General features: G+C 37.8%; 1 protein-coding gene across 2 annotated transcripts in view; it reads left to right on the top strand.

Moving 5' to 3' along the window:
* Positions 1–18413, top strand: part of zdhhc9 (zinc finger DHHC-type palmitoyltransferase 9) — a 66271-nt gene that overhangs the window by 41446 nt on the left and 6412 nt on the right. For both annotated transcript variants that reach the window (XM_051935074.1, XM_028815887.2), the window contains exons 3-7: positions 3259–3417; positions 3736–3873; positions 6002–6050; positions 11323–11425; positions 14686–14789. In XM_051935074.1, coding sequence (XP_051791034.1) covers positions 3259–3417; positions 3736–3873; positions 6002–6050; positions 11323–11425; positions 14686–14789 — 553 coding nt within the window. The remainder of the gene's footprint in view (positions 1–3258; positions 3418–3735; positions 3874–6001; positions 6051–11322; positions 11426–14685; positions 14790–18413) is intronic.

Genomic DNA, 18413 nt, shown 5'->3' with positions numbered 1-18413 from the left:
ATTCATGTGGCTTTCTAAGGGATCTGCAGTCTAAGGTTATGCTGTTAAATTGGACTGGTGTGAAGGTGTTTCATGGTGGACTGATGTACTGTATCATGAAGGGCTGATTGCTCCCTTGTGACTAATGATGGGAGGATAGAATTGAACATATCAAAAGACTGGGAAAGATAATATAAGGATGACAAAATGTTTTTGCCTAGTTCTCTGCCCTTTATTAAATGACACACAGGTTTTTTTTTTTTTTTAATTTATTAGCTTTCTTCAGATGCAGGCCAACCATAAAAACATATATCTACAAGCTCTCTCTCTCTCTGTGTGTGTGTGTGTGTGTGTGTGTGTGTGTGTGTGTGTATATAATACAATACACACTATGGGGCGGAGCCCCCTGCTCGCTTCGCTTGCCAACCCCTGGTGTTGGGTAACCCGAAATACATTGATGTATGTATGAGATAAATTGGAGTGTAAAGGTGTAGATGATGAACAAAGGAAGTCGTTGATAGATTGTGTCATCTGGATCTAACACGTAGATCTGTGCATATTTGCGTTCGTGATTTGGCTCAGGGTGCACTGTTCCAATCCGATGTAATATTTGTCCACATACGCAAAAGTAGTATGGGCCATTGCCAGCTGGTGGCCTGATATTTACCCCGGTAGATGCAAAAGCAAATGAACTATTGTAGGATCTAATGCAGTCCATAAAGTTTTTACTTTCGGGTACATTGTTAGTTAGAAGCTTCCATAGATATTCAGGATATTCATCTAAAGGAGGCAGTCTAACCTGACCCTTTTTACAACAACGTGTAAACTCATTAGTTGTATTGCCAGTTGTTTCTTCAGGGAAGTTAAGTGAATGACAATGACAGCAAATGATATTCATTAATCCTAATGAATGTTCATTAATAGTGGACTCATTACAGAATGCGTTGTCCGCTAATTGGCGGAATTGTTTAGCGGCTGTTTGTCGTTCCTTTCTTTGCCGTTTATCTATTGCCTCTGCTGTTTGAGAGGCGCGTTGTAGGCGCCTGCGTTCATTAATTGTATTCAGTTGGGCTCGAGTCTAGCTCCGTTAGTCGAGCTGTTTGGTTTTGGAGCCGAGACAGTTTTGCTTCGAAGGTTTCAGACGCGCGTTGTAGGCGCCCACGTTTAATGATTTTATTTATGCGGGCTCATTTTTGTAGCTCCGTTAGTTGAGCTGGATCGTTTTGGAGCCGTGACCGTGACTCCATTAGTTATCCGTTGTCTACCGTTAGTAATATGGATAATTGCACTTGCTGTTAATACGGATCGTTTTCTGTGGTTGTACTGTTAATAATGCATCACTGTAATGTGATTCACATATGCTATATGGTTTGGACGTGTGAGGATGCCGTACGTTTAATACGGAGAGTTTGTTTATTCTTATTACCCGGACCATGCTGTGTAGTGTGGACGTTTATTTCAGAAGCGCGTTGTAGGCGCCTGCGCCTTTCATACATTCTCGCACCTTCCGTACTCTTTGTGGACCTTTGCAGACTCCGTCGTGTCGTCCGTTTGACTCTGGGGTGCAGTGCAGAATCCTCTTTTCTGTGTGGCTGTGTCGTTAGTTGTTAGCTATGGGCGCGTTGTTGCTTCATGTCTTATTTACGTTAGTTGAGCTCTTTCGTTTTTGAGCCATGACTCCTTCGTTCGCTGTGGATCAGACTTCGCTTGCGGTTTATGAGACGCGCACTGTAGGCGCCTGCGCACTATGTCTCCTGGGGCCATCGCCGTGTACCTGCGTCCGTGCCTTCCGGTTTACCATTCTCAGTTAGTAATATGGATATATATAATATATATGGAAAAGCCCTTAAATAGTATGCCAAAGCCCCATATGGTCATTTACAAAATTAAAATGTTCTCTTATGGATAACGTTTGTCCTATGCATGGCATAGAGCATAGTACAACTACTTAGCAGAGTGTGCAACTTGCTTTGAGTCACACAGTAAGCATGTAGCAAAGATTGAATGTGTGTCCTTGTCAGTTGCTTACCCATAAGTTCACAATACCTCTTGCACTATGTTAGCACTTTTCTCAGCAATCCAGTTCTTGCCCTCTCATACATGGCAGCCTTTCAATGGGGATTTCATGGCATGTAAACGTTACTGGCGGCCATCCATTGATGAAGATTAGAGGGGGGGTGGATGGCTAGTGCCTATACTAGGCACAAAGTGGATGTCAGTACATGGTAATGAATTGATAAGTCTTTTATTGGCATGGCCATATTTTAGGCTTCAGGCACAGCAATTGGATTGCCTCCTCTTTCAACAGTACATTTATTCCATGGCGGTGAAGTGTTAATCCAATACGAACTGGCTCTTTTATTACAAAAGAATCATTGGATACTATGGGGCACATGATTTAGTCCATGGTTCTGCATTCAATACTTCCCTGCTGTCTTTGCCAGAAATGAATGGTGAATGAGGTGACCATACAACTTCAGAGAAAAGGCAAACATCTAGCCTTTTATATTTCTTTATTATTCATCAATATTACAATTTTTTTCAGTGCTTTAAATTTTTACTGCTTTTTGCATTGTGTAATCGGATCATACAAAGAGAGAGCTTCCTGCACAGTTTCTGCTGATGAAACATTTTAAATGGAGCACCTTTTGCAGATCTGTCTATTCTGGCATATTTACAGTCCATAGCAGTACAGGTTTTAATGCTTGCATTAAATTAATGGCACCAGAGATGCAGTCAGGTGTTGGTTTTCTCATAGGTCTTTCAGCATAATTGATTCTATGTACCCTATTATTTAGAGACGTATTTAATGTGTTTTTTTTTTTTTTTTATTAAATCATTGAGTCCCTTTAGAGACTCTCTATTAAATGTATAATATAATACAGCAAATTTATAGTTTCACTGGATTGTGCACATTCCACTGTATGAACTTTCCTCCAGATGTCCTAAAAATATACAGAGTGTGTGTGGTAACTTTTACCATTCCTTGCCTTTGTTTCAGTATTAAAAGACTATTATACACATTTAGTTTTTCCACATTTTTCTTACTAATATTTCCACAGAGGTATAAGACTCTTGAGTGGCACGTCGTCCAGGGTTGGTGCCTGTCTTGAGGTCATTGTTGTTGTTGCTCTGCCCCATGAACCTAATATTGGAAGTTATTTACAAAATGCGAATGGAATTAACTTTGAATACATGAGGGTTTTTTTTTTTTTTTTAATGCCCCTTTAAGGAGACCTATGTCAAAAACGTTGACTTGTCCCACTCTGTTTTTTACAGAAGCAGCAAATGGAAATGTCCCATCAGGCCAGCGGCCACCGCCTCGGATTCGCAATGTCCAGATCAACAACCAGATTGTAAAGCTCAAGTACTGTTACACATGCAAGATCTTCCGACCTCCAAGAGCTTCACATTGTGGAATCTGTGATAACTGTGTGGGTGAGTAATAAATAGATGTTTAGTATGAATGTGAAAGCTTAGTCTGAAGGAGCTGTACAAATTGACATTTAGAGAAATCTGTAGAGGGTGAATGGCTCAAAGGAGATGGTAAGAACAAAATTCTGCTCACCTCTGAATCGTAGAATCATCTTAATACTGATGACCAAAATGCTCCATAGACCAGTGTTTATCTGTAAAACAAAATGGTATCCCCTGTTGCTGCAAAAATAGATAAGGCATGAAAGGTTAAGTTACTTTCTCAGCCTCCGTTAAGGTTTCTTTTAATTGTGTTTTTTGTGTATCTGTTCTTTTCCTCAGAGCGCTTTGATCATCACTGCCCATGGGTGGGAAACTGTGTGGGGAAGAGAAACTACCGCTACTTCTACCTCTTCACACTCTCCCTGTCACTTCTTACTATATACATCTTTACCTTTGATATTGTCCATGTGGTTCTCCGTAAGTATCTTATTCTGCAGTTCTCCCTTTTGTCTAGTCCTTTGTAAGTATGGCCTCAATTTTTAATGGTTCTTAAAAGATGATCCATTTTAAAATCTTACCATTGTTTATTATATTGTTTTGATTGTATTATACTGATTTTGATTGGATTGGATTGATCATGTTTGATTAAATATTTTTTTACCTACTGGTTCTGAATTGGTTAAAGGTGGCAAAATTTTGGAGACCCTGTATATATTCATATCTATATGTATGAATAAAAATTTTCTTAGGCTGATGCACTGTTGTGGGGTCACTAGAATGAATTGTAATATTTGGAGGAAGTAATTAAACTGTTGGAAACGGAAACTTGTTATTTATGACCCATGGTATCTTTGATTTATCTCACAATTTTGGTATATCATTTATAATTCTATTGGGCTAATGATATGTTTGTAGAGAAGAATGTCTGTCTGAGTGGGTCAGGTTTTTAGGAAATGAAAGGGAAGACCTTTGTTGAGTAGAGCATAGGGATTGCATGTTCACCTCGGAAATTAATCATCTCAGGAAAAGTTAATATGCACACTGACCTTGTTTGGAACTTGTTTGAGCAGATGCTGAGTTGGCATTCTGTACCTGTGTTGCTTTGGGGATTTTTTTTTTTTATAGGGCAGTGGAAATAGTGAGATGAGAAGTAAAGTTTTAAGATAAGAATTTTGCATGTATTGAAGGGCAGATTGTTTTTGTTATTTAGGTGACTTCCAGGGGGACATTATTGTGATGATTGAGACTCATATTATTCAACATTTTATGTTTTTAAGATGATTGCAATATGCCTTTCCTGAGGTGGACAAAAGACATGCATAAAAAAAAATTAAACAGTGAGACAACTGAAAGTTTTATTCCATCTGTTTTATGTAATCCTTCAATTTTTAGGAAGGTCCTGGAGTGCCATGGCTGTATTTATTTATTTGTTTTTTTTAAACTTTCATCCATTCCGGGTCACAAGCAGCAAAAGGCTATCTTGGCACAGTCAAAATCAAAGCTGGAGTCAATGCTAGGTTGAATGCCATCTTACCACAGAGTGCACTCGTGTATGCAGCCACACTCACAAGGCAAATGTTGAGGCATAACATAATAATCTCAAAGCTGCTTAATCCAATCCAGGGTTATTTGAGGTGGATTGGCACCACTTGTTTTATGCCTGGCGCATAAAGTTGAGACTGCCTTATAGTATTGTAGACCTTATTCCTCCAACTAATGTGAAGGGTTCAAAAGGAATTTTTTTTTTTGTAATTTAGTAATCTACTTTTGCTAAAACTAAAATATAGGATGTCATGGTGGTGCTAGAGTTAGCACTACTGTCTGACAGCTTCAGAGAGCCAGCTTCAGTTTTCCCTCTGATCACTCTGTGTGGAGTGTAGAGATTTTATGGGTGTTCATCGCATTCTGAATGTGTTAATTTACGGCTCTTAACTATCCCAACACGCACATCTCTATCTGTTCATGCACACACCCTATGATTTGCTGTTGTTTAATTCAGAATTGATTACCTTTCTGCCCCCTTGGACTCTTTGTTATCTGTGACACTGAAAAGTGGAGGGAGGGTTCTGAAAATGGACCGATGAAACATGAAAATGCAAAGTTCAGAGGTTAAAACAACACAATTGAACCTCACAATTTGTTTGAAAAACAAATGCAGCGAATATGAAGACAAATGAGCAGTTTATAATTCCACTAATGTGTACATTTCAGTAGAATGAATAGTAAAGTATATTATAAAATGTAAATGATTTACTAGTAAAACTGAAAATTAGATTCCCTTTTTTTAAACTTTCTCAGGCTTATTTTTTTTTTTTTTTCTTTTCTAATAAGCATTTTACAATTTTTCGCAATGCCGGCTAATTTATTTTTAGAAATTTGCATTCCTTTCAATCTAAATAATGAAAACAGAGGGGTGGACTTTTGCATTGCCTGTGATTTTTGTGTTCTGTTTTTAGATCAGCTAATTTAGAGAGAAACTCTTCCCTGCATTTATTTTAACATATAATTTGCATACATCACTGGGATCTGTAAAATGGCAAGAATAGATGGCACAGTAACTAAAAATGTGAAACTGAATTAATTGGTGCCTTGGTTTCTTTTTCAGGCTCTGTTAGTGATGGGTTTGTACAGACACTCAAAGAAACCCCTGGAACATATCCTTTTATTGTAACAATTTTATGTTTTGGGAACCACATTGCCTGCAGTTCTGTGTGGCCTACCCAGTAAATGTTTTCTGTAGATCACACTGAAGAAAAGAAGTCTGACCAACCTCTTCCTTCTTTGACTGTTGTTTGGAATGAATGACTATTTAAAGGAATAATGAACAAGTGCTAATCATTAAAAATGTGAAGGCAGTCATTTTGGATGAATGTTCAGATTTTGCATATCTTCATTTATAGTGTCAATTTGATTTTATTGATTTTGTAACTTATAGTTTAACTGTATATATCAGTTTCTGTTATCAACCAATTAAGCTAGTTTTATTAGACTTGCAAAGCAGTGAATGGTTATGCAGCATTTAGCAGTTCATAGGGGACCTTTACATGATTACATACTTTATTTCTTAGTGGAGTGCTGTAGTTTCAAAACGATGCATTGATTCCTAAGCAAAGCGAATGCATTATGAAACAAACTATAATCACTATCCTGAAAGTTCAGAAGACATTCTGAAAGTGGCATTCTATTTGGGTTATGCACTGCGTTGTATTGCTTTCATGTACTTTAGAACTCTAAGTATGCAAGTAGCTATAGTCTGCCATAAGAAAGAAATTTTGCCCAATTGTGCGTTTTAGGTCTACATTTTAAGTATCTGTGGTGTCAGACTATTATCCTGCCGAGACACCCAATTTATGCTGGTAACTTAAGTAAAATAAGGAGTGTAATCATTTGTCCCCAAGCTGGAATCGCAGACACAAACAAGAAGTTTGTAAAACAATCATTGAAGTGTTTGTGATGTTTATCTTAGCTTTATATTGTATACATGCAGATTCACTTAGGCAGCATTTGTTAGTTTTTTGCTTATATTTAACAATAGGCAATAGGGGAACAACCAATAGAATGAAAGTTAATAAAATAATAAAAAAAAAAAACACAAACAATATTTGCTGATTATACCTAAACTAAAATACTCCTATATTGTGACAGCACTGAAAGTTATTTTTAAATGCATTTGTTATATTAAGTACAACCATGTTGACATCATTATTGCTACATTCACATCTTGGGATGAATATGGAAACAAAAAAACAAACCATGTAATAAATTGAAATCTAGTTATTTTTCTGACAGTAACTAGTCTTCTTCTGGAACAGATTTTTTTTTTTTTTTTTATTCTTATTTTTTAATGTCATATTTTTATTTACTATTTTCAGGTACTTTTAAGTAATCCAAGTGTTTACAATGCACCACATTGCTTTATCTTATTATACAGATGAGTGGTGTATTCAGTGCCAGGGGTGCTCAAAATAGACTGATTTTTCTGCCAGTGATAACTTGGTATTTCTATTGCATGAGAGTGGGGGCAGCCATTGCCCTTCCCTGCACAAGTATATGCAAGCTAGGAGAATAAGACAGGATAGTCTTGCATTAACACTAGAATTACCAGAGCCTACGAAAAAACTCGTATATCTGGCCCACCTTAAATCGCTTCTTAAATCCGTTCACACCTCTCCGCCAGCATCCTTTGTCCTCTAAATGTGCTAATAAAAGACACGCTGCCAGCAGCCGGCTATTCCATCCCCCCACCGACTTAGAACGTGAGCGAAGTTTTCCCAGCTCACGCCTTGATTGATTATGTGGGAGTGAAGTGGAGTTTTACAGTGGAAATAAGAGATCATTATTCTAAAGTAATCTGTGTAAACACATTGTTAAAACAGAAACTTTGTCATATTTTAGTAATAAATGTTACAAAATGTAGTAGGCATAAACTATAGAATGTGTAAAGCCCGAGTTCCAAAGATCAAATAAACACTTTCACAAAAGCTTCATGGACAATACAACAGCCTCCGTGGCGTAGCGCATTAAGATTTGCCTCTTAGAGCACAACAGCTCTGCCCCCTTTCAGACCTGAGTTCGATTCCCCGCTAGGGATAAATTGTTGCTTTTTTTTTTTTTTCTTTTTAACTTCAAACGGACATAAAATTTATAAATTGGTATGCACTGTCAGTTAATGGGATCGTGTTATTTTCATGTGGGATGCTCCTTTTAAAATATTTTTTTAACAATTGAGACTGCAATTAACAGGAACAACTGTCCTTATAACTGTTATTTTTAAGATCCATAACACACAGACAGACGAGCACTGCGTAATAGGGAGACAGACAGGCAGAGATATATAAATAAACAGGGAAGGCACATGTACTGAAAGAAGAAAAAAGATCAACGTGCGTTGTTCCTGTAGCAGTGAATGAGCTCACCCGCTCTAACATCACCCCTCCACCCGATCTTACTTAGAGAGTCAGATGGGGGGGAGGGGTGATGTTAGAGCGGGTGAGCTCATTCACTGCTACAGGAACAACGCACGTTGATCTTTTTTCTTCTTTCAGTACATGTGCCTTCCCTGTTTATTTATATATCTCTGCCTGTCTGTCTCCCTATTACGCAGTGCTCGTCTGTCTGTGTGTTATGGATCTTAAAAATAACAGTTATAAGGACAGTTGTTCCTGTTAATTGCAGTCTCAATTGTTAAAAAAAATATTTTAAAAGGAGCATCCCACATGAAAATAACACGATCTCTTTAACTGACAGTGCATACCAATTTATAAATTTTATGTCCGTTTGAGGTTAAAAAGAAAAAAAAAAAAAGCAACATTTTATCCCTAGCGGGGAATCAAACTCAGGTCTGAAAGGCGGCAGAGCTGTTGTGCTCTAAGAGGCAAATCTTAACGTGCTACGCCACAGAGGCTGTTGTATTGTCCTTGAAGCTTTTGTGAAAGTGTTTATTTGATCTTTGGAACTCGGGCTTTACACATTCTATAGTTTATGCCTACTACATTTTGTAACATTTATTACTAAAATATGACAAAGTTTCTGTTTTAACAATGTGTTTACACAGATTACTTTAGAATAATGATCTCTTATTTCCACTGTAAAACTCCACTTCACTCCCACATAATCAATCAAGGCGTGAGCTGGGAAAACTTTGCTCACGTTCTAAGTCGGTGGGGGATGGAATAGCCGGCTGCTGGCAGCTTGTCTTTTATCAGCACATTTAGAGGACAAAGGATGCTGGCGGAGAGGTGTGAATGGATTTAAGAAGCGATTTAAGGTGGGCCGGATATACGAGTTTTTTCGTAGGCTCTGGTAATTCTAGTGTTAAGGAGTCCAGGGCAGGGTAAACACTCAATTATTAAGAGCTCATTGACAGCAGGAATTGGAATATGAATGACATTGGCTTTTCTCAACTGTGCATTAGAAAATTGGGGAGAATTATTTTACAAGTATTTACTTCAAAAAAAAAAAAAAAAAATAAGGCTCAAAAAGTGATGGAACACCTGTGTAGGCTTCACGTGTTTTCTGTGTTAGGTTGTTTTAGCTATATTTAGACAAAGCTTGTCCTCCTGTTAAGTGTGTTTACGGGATAGTTGAATCCTGAACAAGTAGTACCCAATCAAAAAAAAATGTTTACAATATAACCTGATTTGGCATGTGTGTGGACTGTTGAGCATTTACTGTAATACTTTGGCATTAGCAAGACAAAGCTCAAATCTGATCTGATGTAAATTTATTTTATTGAAGACTATTACATTTTGGGCCCATTCAGACTTTGGTGTTTTTCTAGCATTTAAGTGCTAGACCAGAACTCTCCTAAACTGCTTGAAGCAACATTATTCACACCTAAGCCTTTTAACAGTGAGTAGTTTAGAAAAAACATGCATGCAGTAGTTTTCAAGTGTTTTCCCCCCAAATGCTCATTCCATTGAAATGAATGGTAACACTCATAAAACAATGGTGAAAGAAAACAAAAGAGTAATTTGGAAGCAATTTTACAGAAAGTTGCTGCCTATTCCTGGATAAAGCAGCTCATTGAAACTAGAAAGAAAAAAAAAAAAACACTCATTGTTGCATGTGCATGTGCATCAGTCTTCTAGTGACAGCTATTGAAGGAAAAAGATTAAGGTAGATAGCTTGCACTCAAGTTATAAGAATTCAAGAAAAATGCGGCGATGCTTATTAGCTACCTGAGACCTTAAACTGGGCATATTAAATTTACCCCTCAGCCCATGCAGAATTAAATGTATATGAATACAATGTACAGTTTATTCGGTTCTTTTGAATTGATTACAGCTGTGCACGATAACCCCTTCCCTACTAGCTGTTACTAGACAGCAAGTTCATGGACTTGCATAAAGTTGCACAGAGAGCAACAGGCAATTTTTTTTTTTTTTTTTTTGTGATATTACACAAATATTTTTTTAAATCTACATATCACTGTTTATGTGCTTATGGACCCCCATATGTAATCCTAGAATTTTTCAGGATAGCTGCCTGAATTGTCCTCTCAACTTTGTTTTCTGCAGAACAGGGTTCACCCAATAAGTGTGCTTTATGTCATTGATGTCAACTACTCTTCAGTACTGTGATTGCTAGGATTAAAAGCAGTCAAGTCATACAAGACATTCTAGAAACAAAACCATCACTTCACAACTATAAAATGAAAATAATGTCAACCATATTTTCCCTGCAAAATGCTTCTTCAAAAATGCTGGAAAAATGTCCGGCTTGGACTCCCTCAAGCCCTCTGCAGAAATCAGTCAAGTTTAAAATAACAAGTATTAGCCATAGAGCACATACATTTATCTAGAGTTTCAGTAGTTTTAGCTTTCAGTCTTTGGGTAAAATAATAATAAAAAGCTCTGATTAAAGCCAGGAAGAGTATGTAGCTAGCTTAAGAAAGGATTAATCTGTTCTGACAAATACGGAAGTGACCAAATAATTCATAAATAAAGGTCCAAATTGGATTCATGGTCAATGCTGTGTAACTGGAAGTTATTTAGCTACGTTTGTGTAGCGGTAAGTTGAGAAATGCTGCCACTTTGTGCTGAGTGACAGCAATGTTTGAGGTGGATCTTAGGGTGTGATTTGTTTACATTGCAACACAAAAATGAAGAAAAGACTGCCATGCAAAACTACACTTATTCACAGGATCCTGATCACAAGTATTTTATACTATAATACTACAGGTAACATCTGAGTGAGGTCAAAGATTGCACTGTAAATGTACCATTTAGGTAGACAAAGTCCAGATTCAGTCCAGACTAAATTTATTCCAGTCCTGGAAGTTTTTAGACTTGTGGAAAAGTGGCTTTAGGATGGACATTTTAAAAGGTGGATTTAGCATAATACACACTGTTGCTATAAGTAAGTGTATTTTATGTGACTATAAGGTATTCTGTCTCTCTCTTTTTCCCTTAACTTTTCTCTCACGGTCTTGGAAGTTCTAGTCTGCTTCTTCACACTGTGGTCTGTAGTCGGGCTGACAGGCTTCCACACATACTTGGTCCTTCTCAATCAAACCACCAATGAAGATGTGAGTACTGAGGTTTTTTTTTTTTTTTTTTTTTTTTGTGTGTGTGTGTATTCCCTCCGCTAACCACCAAATATTGTTCTCCTTCTTCCATCTCTTGAGCATCTCTTCATGATGTGTGTTGTATTTTTTTGTAATCAAATTTTTAGTAACATAATTTTAATGACTGCACGGGTGGTGCTTGGGCATGCAAGTCGTTGCTTGTTAAATTGCTTTAGGTCTGGTCTGTGTATTTGGGATCAACGTTTCCATTGTGTGTGGAAATTCAAGCGCAAATGCTTACGTAACTTCTGCTTACTATGGTTGTTGTCAGGAAAATTTCTGTTGCTTACCAACCACTGGTGGAAAGTAATTAGAAATAATAAAAGCACAGCCTGCATGGATTTTGCTCCCTGTCAGTAAGTGTTTGCTCAGCTCTTACACCCAGCCAACCATCATTATTAATAGCTGAATCAATAACTGCATGTATTCGTTCATTTGACTAGCACTGTGCGGTTCTAGTGATAAGACAGGACTAAAGGACACCTTCACTTTAAAAATAAAAACTTGTTCAGTTTTGTCAGTGTTACTAAATGTAAAATCAGCTTTACATTTCAATTACTTTTTCCTGGTTTAAGGTCCATGCCTTCTTAATATGTTTTATTTCACTATTGTGATTGGGCCATATCATATCCATCCTATGGGAGTTTATTTTAATTTCATTTCATTTGCAGTATGCACATGAACACATTCTTGGCTACAGGATAGCAATGATAGTCTGATAAATGGCCAGAGAAGGCAACCTTTTAGGTATTGTTATATTTTATGAGCTGTATGGACCTGTATGTTGGGAGAATTTGTGAGAAAAGAATGATTTAAAATAGAAGATGCTGATTAAACCCAAGATGTGGGTGTGTTTGATATATGTTGGCTCTTTCTTGGGCATCTTTGAATCAAAGCAAAAGTATGCAAGCAGGAAGGTGTATGGTGGTGGTTAGGAAAGTTGGCCAGCCACTTTTCTGAGTTTATTGAGGAATATTGCATAGAACTCCGAGCAACAATGTGCTAAAAGTAAATGAGATTGGCAGTACACTGGGGTGAGGTGTCCAGTAAAGTCCAGAGGATTCAAATGCAGTATTCTGTTGCTTTTAAGGATAAAGCATTGGGTCATTTTACAATAAACTATTTGTTGAATCTGCAAAACAAAGAAACTGGACCACAAATTTTTTTATGAATGAAATAATCAACAGTACAAGTATGCGGTGGATTTAGAAGGTTTTTCATGCTACATTCCCCGTGACCCTGTAATTAGGATATAGCGGGTTGGATAATGGATGGATGGATGTTGGGGATTAGTCAGTAGCTCTGAATATGACCTAATAGGAATAACCGCCAACAAAGGACTAATAGTTCATCTTGATGGTTTTGTTATAGAATGTTTAAATACTGCACTCCTAATGGAATCTGAGTAACTATTGAAAATGAAGTATTTCTACTACATGTTGGATGGAAGAAGTTCTAAATTAAACAACCAAGTGGGTTTACAGGACATAAATATTTTATCTTTGATGGCAAACACAACTACTACTGTAAATATACATTAGTGTTAAACATCAGATTCTACTTCTCTATCTGGATAAAGTGGATAAAATGATCTTGTGGCTGGCATAATTATTGCAGAGCTAGGGAGCAAAAACACCTAGTGGTGGAAAGAAAACTTGTCAAACTATTAATCTTGTGCCTTTTCTCAGAAATGATGGAGACTTTAGTGACTGTTATAAAATACCCAGTAACAAGGAACGGTTATAATTTGGAATACCAGATAGTCTGTCTGTACAGCTGCTTGCATTCTGTAGGGATTGTTATTAGTGATAACTGCAGTACAATGTTTTACACTCACAGAGATATTACATATACCAATCTGAAATATTTGAAGAAAAGTTTCCCCAAAGGTCTCCATCCTGGCTAGCATTTGCAGAAATTAATTTTATAAAAGAGTAAGTAAATTGTTTAATTCAAGAGAGTAACTGTAGTGTAGGCACAGGCATTAGTGTTGCTCCATCAATACCTTTTGACTTTGTAAATGTCCGCTTCACTCTTAATAGATCTTAGGATTTTCTGGCAGCACACAACCCAATGAACAGATGGGAGTCCTACTCCTGTTCCCAAGGAGAGTAAATTGTCAACCCAAAGACTGTTCTACTTTACTCCTTCTAAGGCTGTAAAAATGACACCGCATTCTCAAACCCGTGTAATCAAATTCAGGATCATGTGCTGCTTGAGCCTACCCTGGCAATAACGTGTGAGAAATAGCAACCAGTGCTGGACAGGGTTCTAGTCCATTGCAAAGCCCATGATACCACAAAAGGTAAAAGTAACACGGCATACAAAGTGTACCATCATGTAGTGCCATTGATCCATAGTGTCTAGTATCAACTCAAAGAATGAAAAATGGTACAGTGCTGCTTCCTATTAAAGAAAAAGAACCTTTGGAAAGGAAAATTCAACGTTTTAGTGTTTTTTTTTTTTTTTTTGTTTGTTTGTTTGTTTTTTTCTGTTACGCAGTTTGAAACAAAAATGAGAATATCTGGGACTCTTTCACATTTTCATATTGGTATTTGCTCTGCATTGATGATTAAGATGGCATAGAAAATTGGTATGAAGATGCCAAATAGCCTACTTCAGCTCAAGTAGTGAATTTATTTTTGAAATCTCAGACTACTGCCAAATTAACCAAGGCAGATATCGGATTAATATTGTGATAAAATGTTTGTGTTGTTAAGGAAAAGGACCTTTGTGAGAATTTTATCATTCAAGTCTACTTGCTACTTTGTGTGTGTGTGTGTGTGTGTGTGTGTGTGTGTGTGTACTGCAGTCTTGAATAGATGGCTGTAGATGTCTTGACATGACATTTGTTTGTCATGTCAATCAATTACTGTTGTCTTTACCTTTCATAGCAAGTGCGATCACGGGAGAAATATTGCGATTTATAGTATAGGATAAATTAATTGATAACTTGCTTGAATGCCTACGTAGATAGAGACAATGGAATCTGTGATCTAAAGTAAGTCAAAGGTCCCAGCAAGATGAGAAATAACAAAAGGGAAAAGGTACATTCAGTGCTCCAAGTGCTTTAACAATGTTTGAAATCTAACAAATGAAATTAGTGGGGAATTATTCATTTATTTTTTTATAAGAAATAATTATTTGATGTTTTTATTGTTTTGTGTTTTAAGACTTCCTCTTTATTATGTTGATTTTTTTAAAGTATTTTTTCTCTTTAGATTAAAGGCTCATGGTCAGGAAAGAACAGGGTACAGAATCCATACAGTCACAGGAATATTGTGAAGAATTGCTGTGAAGTATTATGTGGACCAGTGTATCCCAGGTATGTCCATCCCCTCCACTCCAGCTTTGTTGACAATTGCATGCAGTATGATGCAGTGTCATTGAGCAGAGTTTGCATGCCCCCTTTGCCTGCATGGGTTACTCTTGGGGTAGTTCTCTCTCTCTCTCTTTCTCTTTCCCCCTCCTCCTGTATAAATTGTGAATGTGCGCTGGCTGTATCATTAGAGATAAGGTACGTGTAGATGTTAAGATATCTAGAATAATCACAAAGTTGGTAAGGCTGGGCTTTAAAGATAAAGTTGAATTTTAAAGAGAGGTCCAAAAACTATTCTTGGTGGCTAACTGAAGCATTTTCTTTTGTTGTTGCTAATACAAGGGGGAAAACACTACATGTTGTAGACAGAAAAACACTAAGTAAAATACATTTGTATCTATCAATATAAAATAGTTTTCAAATATCTGGCTGGCTTTTGTTATAAGTAGGAAAACAAAAATTGGGTATTTCTGATAGTATTTATAGTTGTAATTGTATAGTATACACACAAAATATGTAAATGAATGTGGCACACTTAATATGTGTGTTGGATTACAAAGTAGGGATTAGAAATATTACCCAATTCTCAAAGGATTTTATTAGAAGTTAAAGATTAGAGGATTGCATGTGATAATGAGCAATACATGCTTGGTCAATAGAAGAAAGGTTAAGAAGTAGTCTTTTTTTTTTTTTTTTTTTTTTATTTCTCCTTATTTTATATCATTATTGTAGACTTGCAAGGTATTTTTGTTTACCGGCTCCAGGTTTCATTATCCTTTAGTCATTATTTGACATTTCTAGATTTGATAGATAGATACTTTATTAATCCCAAGGGGAAATTCACATACTCCAGCAGCAGCAGCATACTGATAAAGAAAATATTAAATTAAAGAGTGATAACAATGCAGGTATACAGACAGACAATAACTTTGAATAATGTTGTTTACCCCCCGGGTGGTATTGAAGAGTCGCATAGTGTGGGGGAGGAACGATCTCATCAGTCTGTCAGTGGAGCAGGACATTGACAGCAGTCTGTCGCTGAAGCTGCTCCTCTGTCTGGAGATGACACTGGAGATGATTCTCCATGATTGACAGGAGCCTGCTCAGCGCCCGTCGCTCTGCCACGGATGTCAAACTGTTTATCTCCATGCCTACAATAGAGCCTGCCTTCCTTACCAGTTTGTCCAGGCGTGAGGCGTCTCTCTTCTTTATGCTGCCTCCCCAGCACACCACCGCGTAGAAGAGGGCGCTTGCCACAACCGTCTGATAGAACATCTGTAGCATCTTATTGCTGTACTTTCTTACACAGAGCATCAATATTGGCAGTCCAGTCCAATTTATCATCCATCTACACTCCCAGGTATTTATAGGTTTGCACCCTCTGCACACAGTCACCTCTGATGATCACGGGGTCCATGAGGGGCCTGGTCCTCCTAAAATCAACCACCAGCTCCTTGGTTTTGCTGGTGTTCAGTTGTAGGTGGTTTGAGTCGCACCATTTAACAAAGTCATTGATTAGGCTCCTATGCTCCTCCCCCTGCCCACTCCTGATGTAGCCCACGATAGCAGTGTTGTCAGCGAACTTTTGCACGTGGCAGGACTCCGAGTTGTATTGGAAGTCCGATGTATATAGGCTGAACAGGACTGGAGAAAGTACAGTCCCCTGTGGCACTCCTGTGTTGCTGACCACAATGTCAGACCTGTAGTTCCCGAGACGCACATACTGAGGTCTGTTTGTAAGAGAGTTCACGATCCATGCTACCAGGTATGAATCTACTCCCATCTCTGTCAGCTTGTCCCTAAGGAGCAGAGGTTGGATGGTGTTGAAGGTGCTAGAGAAGTCCAGAAACATAATTCTTACAGCACCACTGCCTCTGTCCAAGTGGGAGAGGGATCAGTGTAGCATGTAGATGATGGCATCTTCCGCTCCCACCTTCTCCTGGTATGCGAACTGCAGAGGGTCGAGGGCGTGACGGACCTGTGGCCTCAGGTGGTGAAGCAACAGCCACTCCATGGTCTTCATCACATGCAACTTCAGAGCGACAGGCCGGAAGTCATTCAGCTCACTAGGATGTGATTTTTTTCCAAAGCCTCGGGACTCTCCCCTGTTCCAGGCTCAGGTTGAAGATGCACCGTAGAGGACTTCCCAGCTCCAATGCACAGGCCTTCAGCAGTCGTGGCGATACTCCATCTGGACCCGCTGCTTTGCTGGCACAAAGTCTCCTCCGCTCTCTGCTTACCTGGGCTGCTGTAATTGTGGTTTGGAGTAAACTCTCTCCTATGCTGGTATCAGCAGTAATGAGGCTAATGCAGTGGACTGGTAATTGTACCTTTTACAGTATTGTTTAATTAAGAATGTAAGAAATTTGACAAACGAGTTTGAAATTATTTTGCCCAAAGAGATCAGTATATATGCAGTACATTTAAGTACTAACCTAAAAGCAATACAGAACAATATTTTAAAGCAGACTGCAAGTAGTCTTATCCAAAGACTAGATGTAAAATTAGTAATATAATAATGGCACAGTTATTTAATGGCGGATGGAATAAGCTCCGTTTTACAGCTGGACTGACTAAGTAATGCAATTGTGCTTTGTGAGGTGATTTAATTTCAATAATCATCTAAACAGTAGTAGAGTGGGATCAGTTTTGATGGGCATGGGAAGCTCATTTACATTTTAGGAGCAAGAACATTGAAACAATGTGAGTTTTTACCCAGGCAGGGAGGGACAGTTATTAAGCAGATAAATCACAAATCAGAGACACATGTATTTTTATACTCTCATACAGACATATTGCTGTTTCATAAATATTTAAATAAATATACAAATTTCTAGCTTTATATCAAAAGATGAAAGGTTACATAATTGTGCGGGAGAAATTATTAGCCTTTTTGAGGTAAATTTGTATCTAACCCTTGAATGCGTGTTTTTAGCCAGCATCCTTGCTAAGATGGGTAGAGCACAGTATGTATTTCTGTGTAAGCTACTTCCTGCCTGGTACTATGCCCTCTGCTGTCCATTTCTGGAATGGAAACTTCTGTTAGTATAACTATGTCAATGATGTTATGATCATATTTTTAACACTCTTAAGATGAAATTTCACTACATCAGTATATTCTTGACTAAAATCTCTGAGGTTTCTATTCTTGTGGCTTATGTACCTTGTGCAAACTGTGTCTAAGATATCATTGTCAACAAGCATGGTGCCCATTGACCCTACGTTTTTGTTTAGTTTCAGACTGTTCACTCTGTGACAAGTTTTTCTATTCATTCCTCCGTTATGAAACTTGATTAATCAACTTCAGACGAGGGCATTGAATGCAAACACCGTAAAGCCTATTTCACATTAGATGACTTTTCCAGAGTTTTTTTAGTCTTAGCTTTCATTTATCATATCCAATCGGAGGCAGTTGACAACACACTCCTGTGAAGCCAGTTGCCTTAGGTGACATACCTAACAACTGAGACCTGCTAATCTGTGACTGGCTAAGATAAGCTCAAACAGTTGGAGGGGTAGACTGAGTGCAGGAGAACTGACAACCAAATGAACCGATGTGTGCTCATCTGGAAGAACAGTGCATAGAATGTAGCGATGAGGAATAACTCATAAATAGAAAAGCTTGTCTGT

The sequence above is a fragment of the Erpetoichthys calabaricus genome, chromosome 12 (genome assembly GCF_900747795.2).
Source record: "Erpetoichthys calabaricus chromosome 12, fErpCal1.3, whole genome shotgun sequence".
Taxonomy (NCBI): domain Eukaryota; kingdom Metazoa; phylum Chordata; class Cladistia; order Polypteriformes; family Polypteridae; genus Erpetoichthys; species Erpetoichthys calabaricus.
This window is presented reverse-complemented; position numbering and strand designations above follow the sequence as displayed.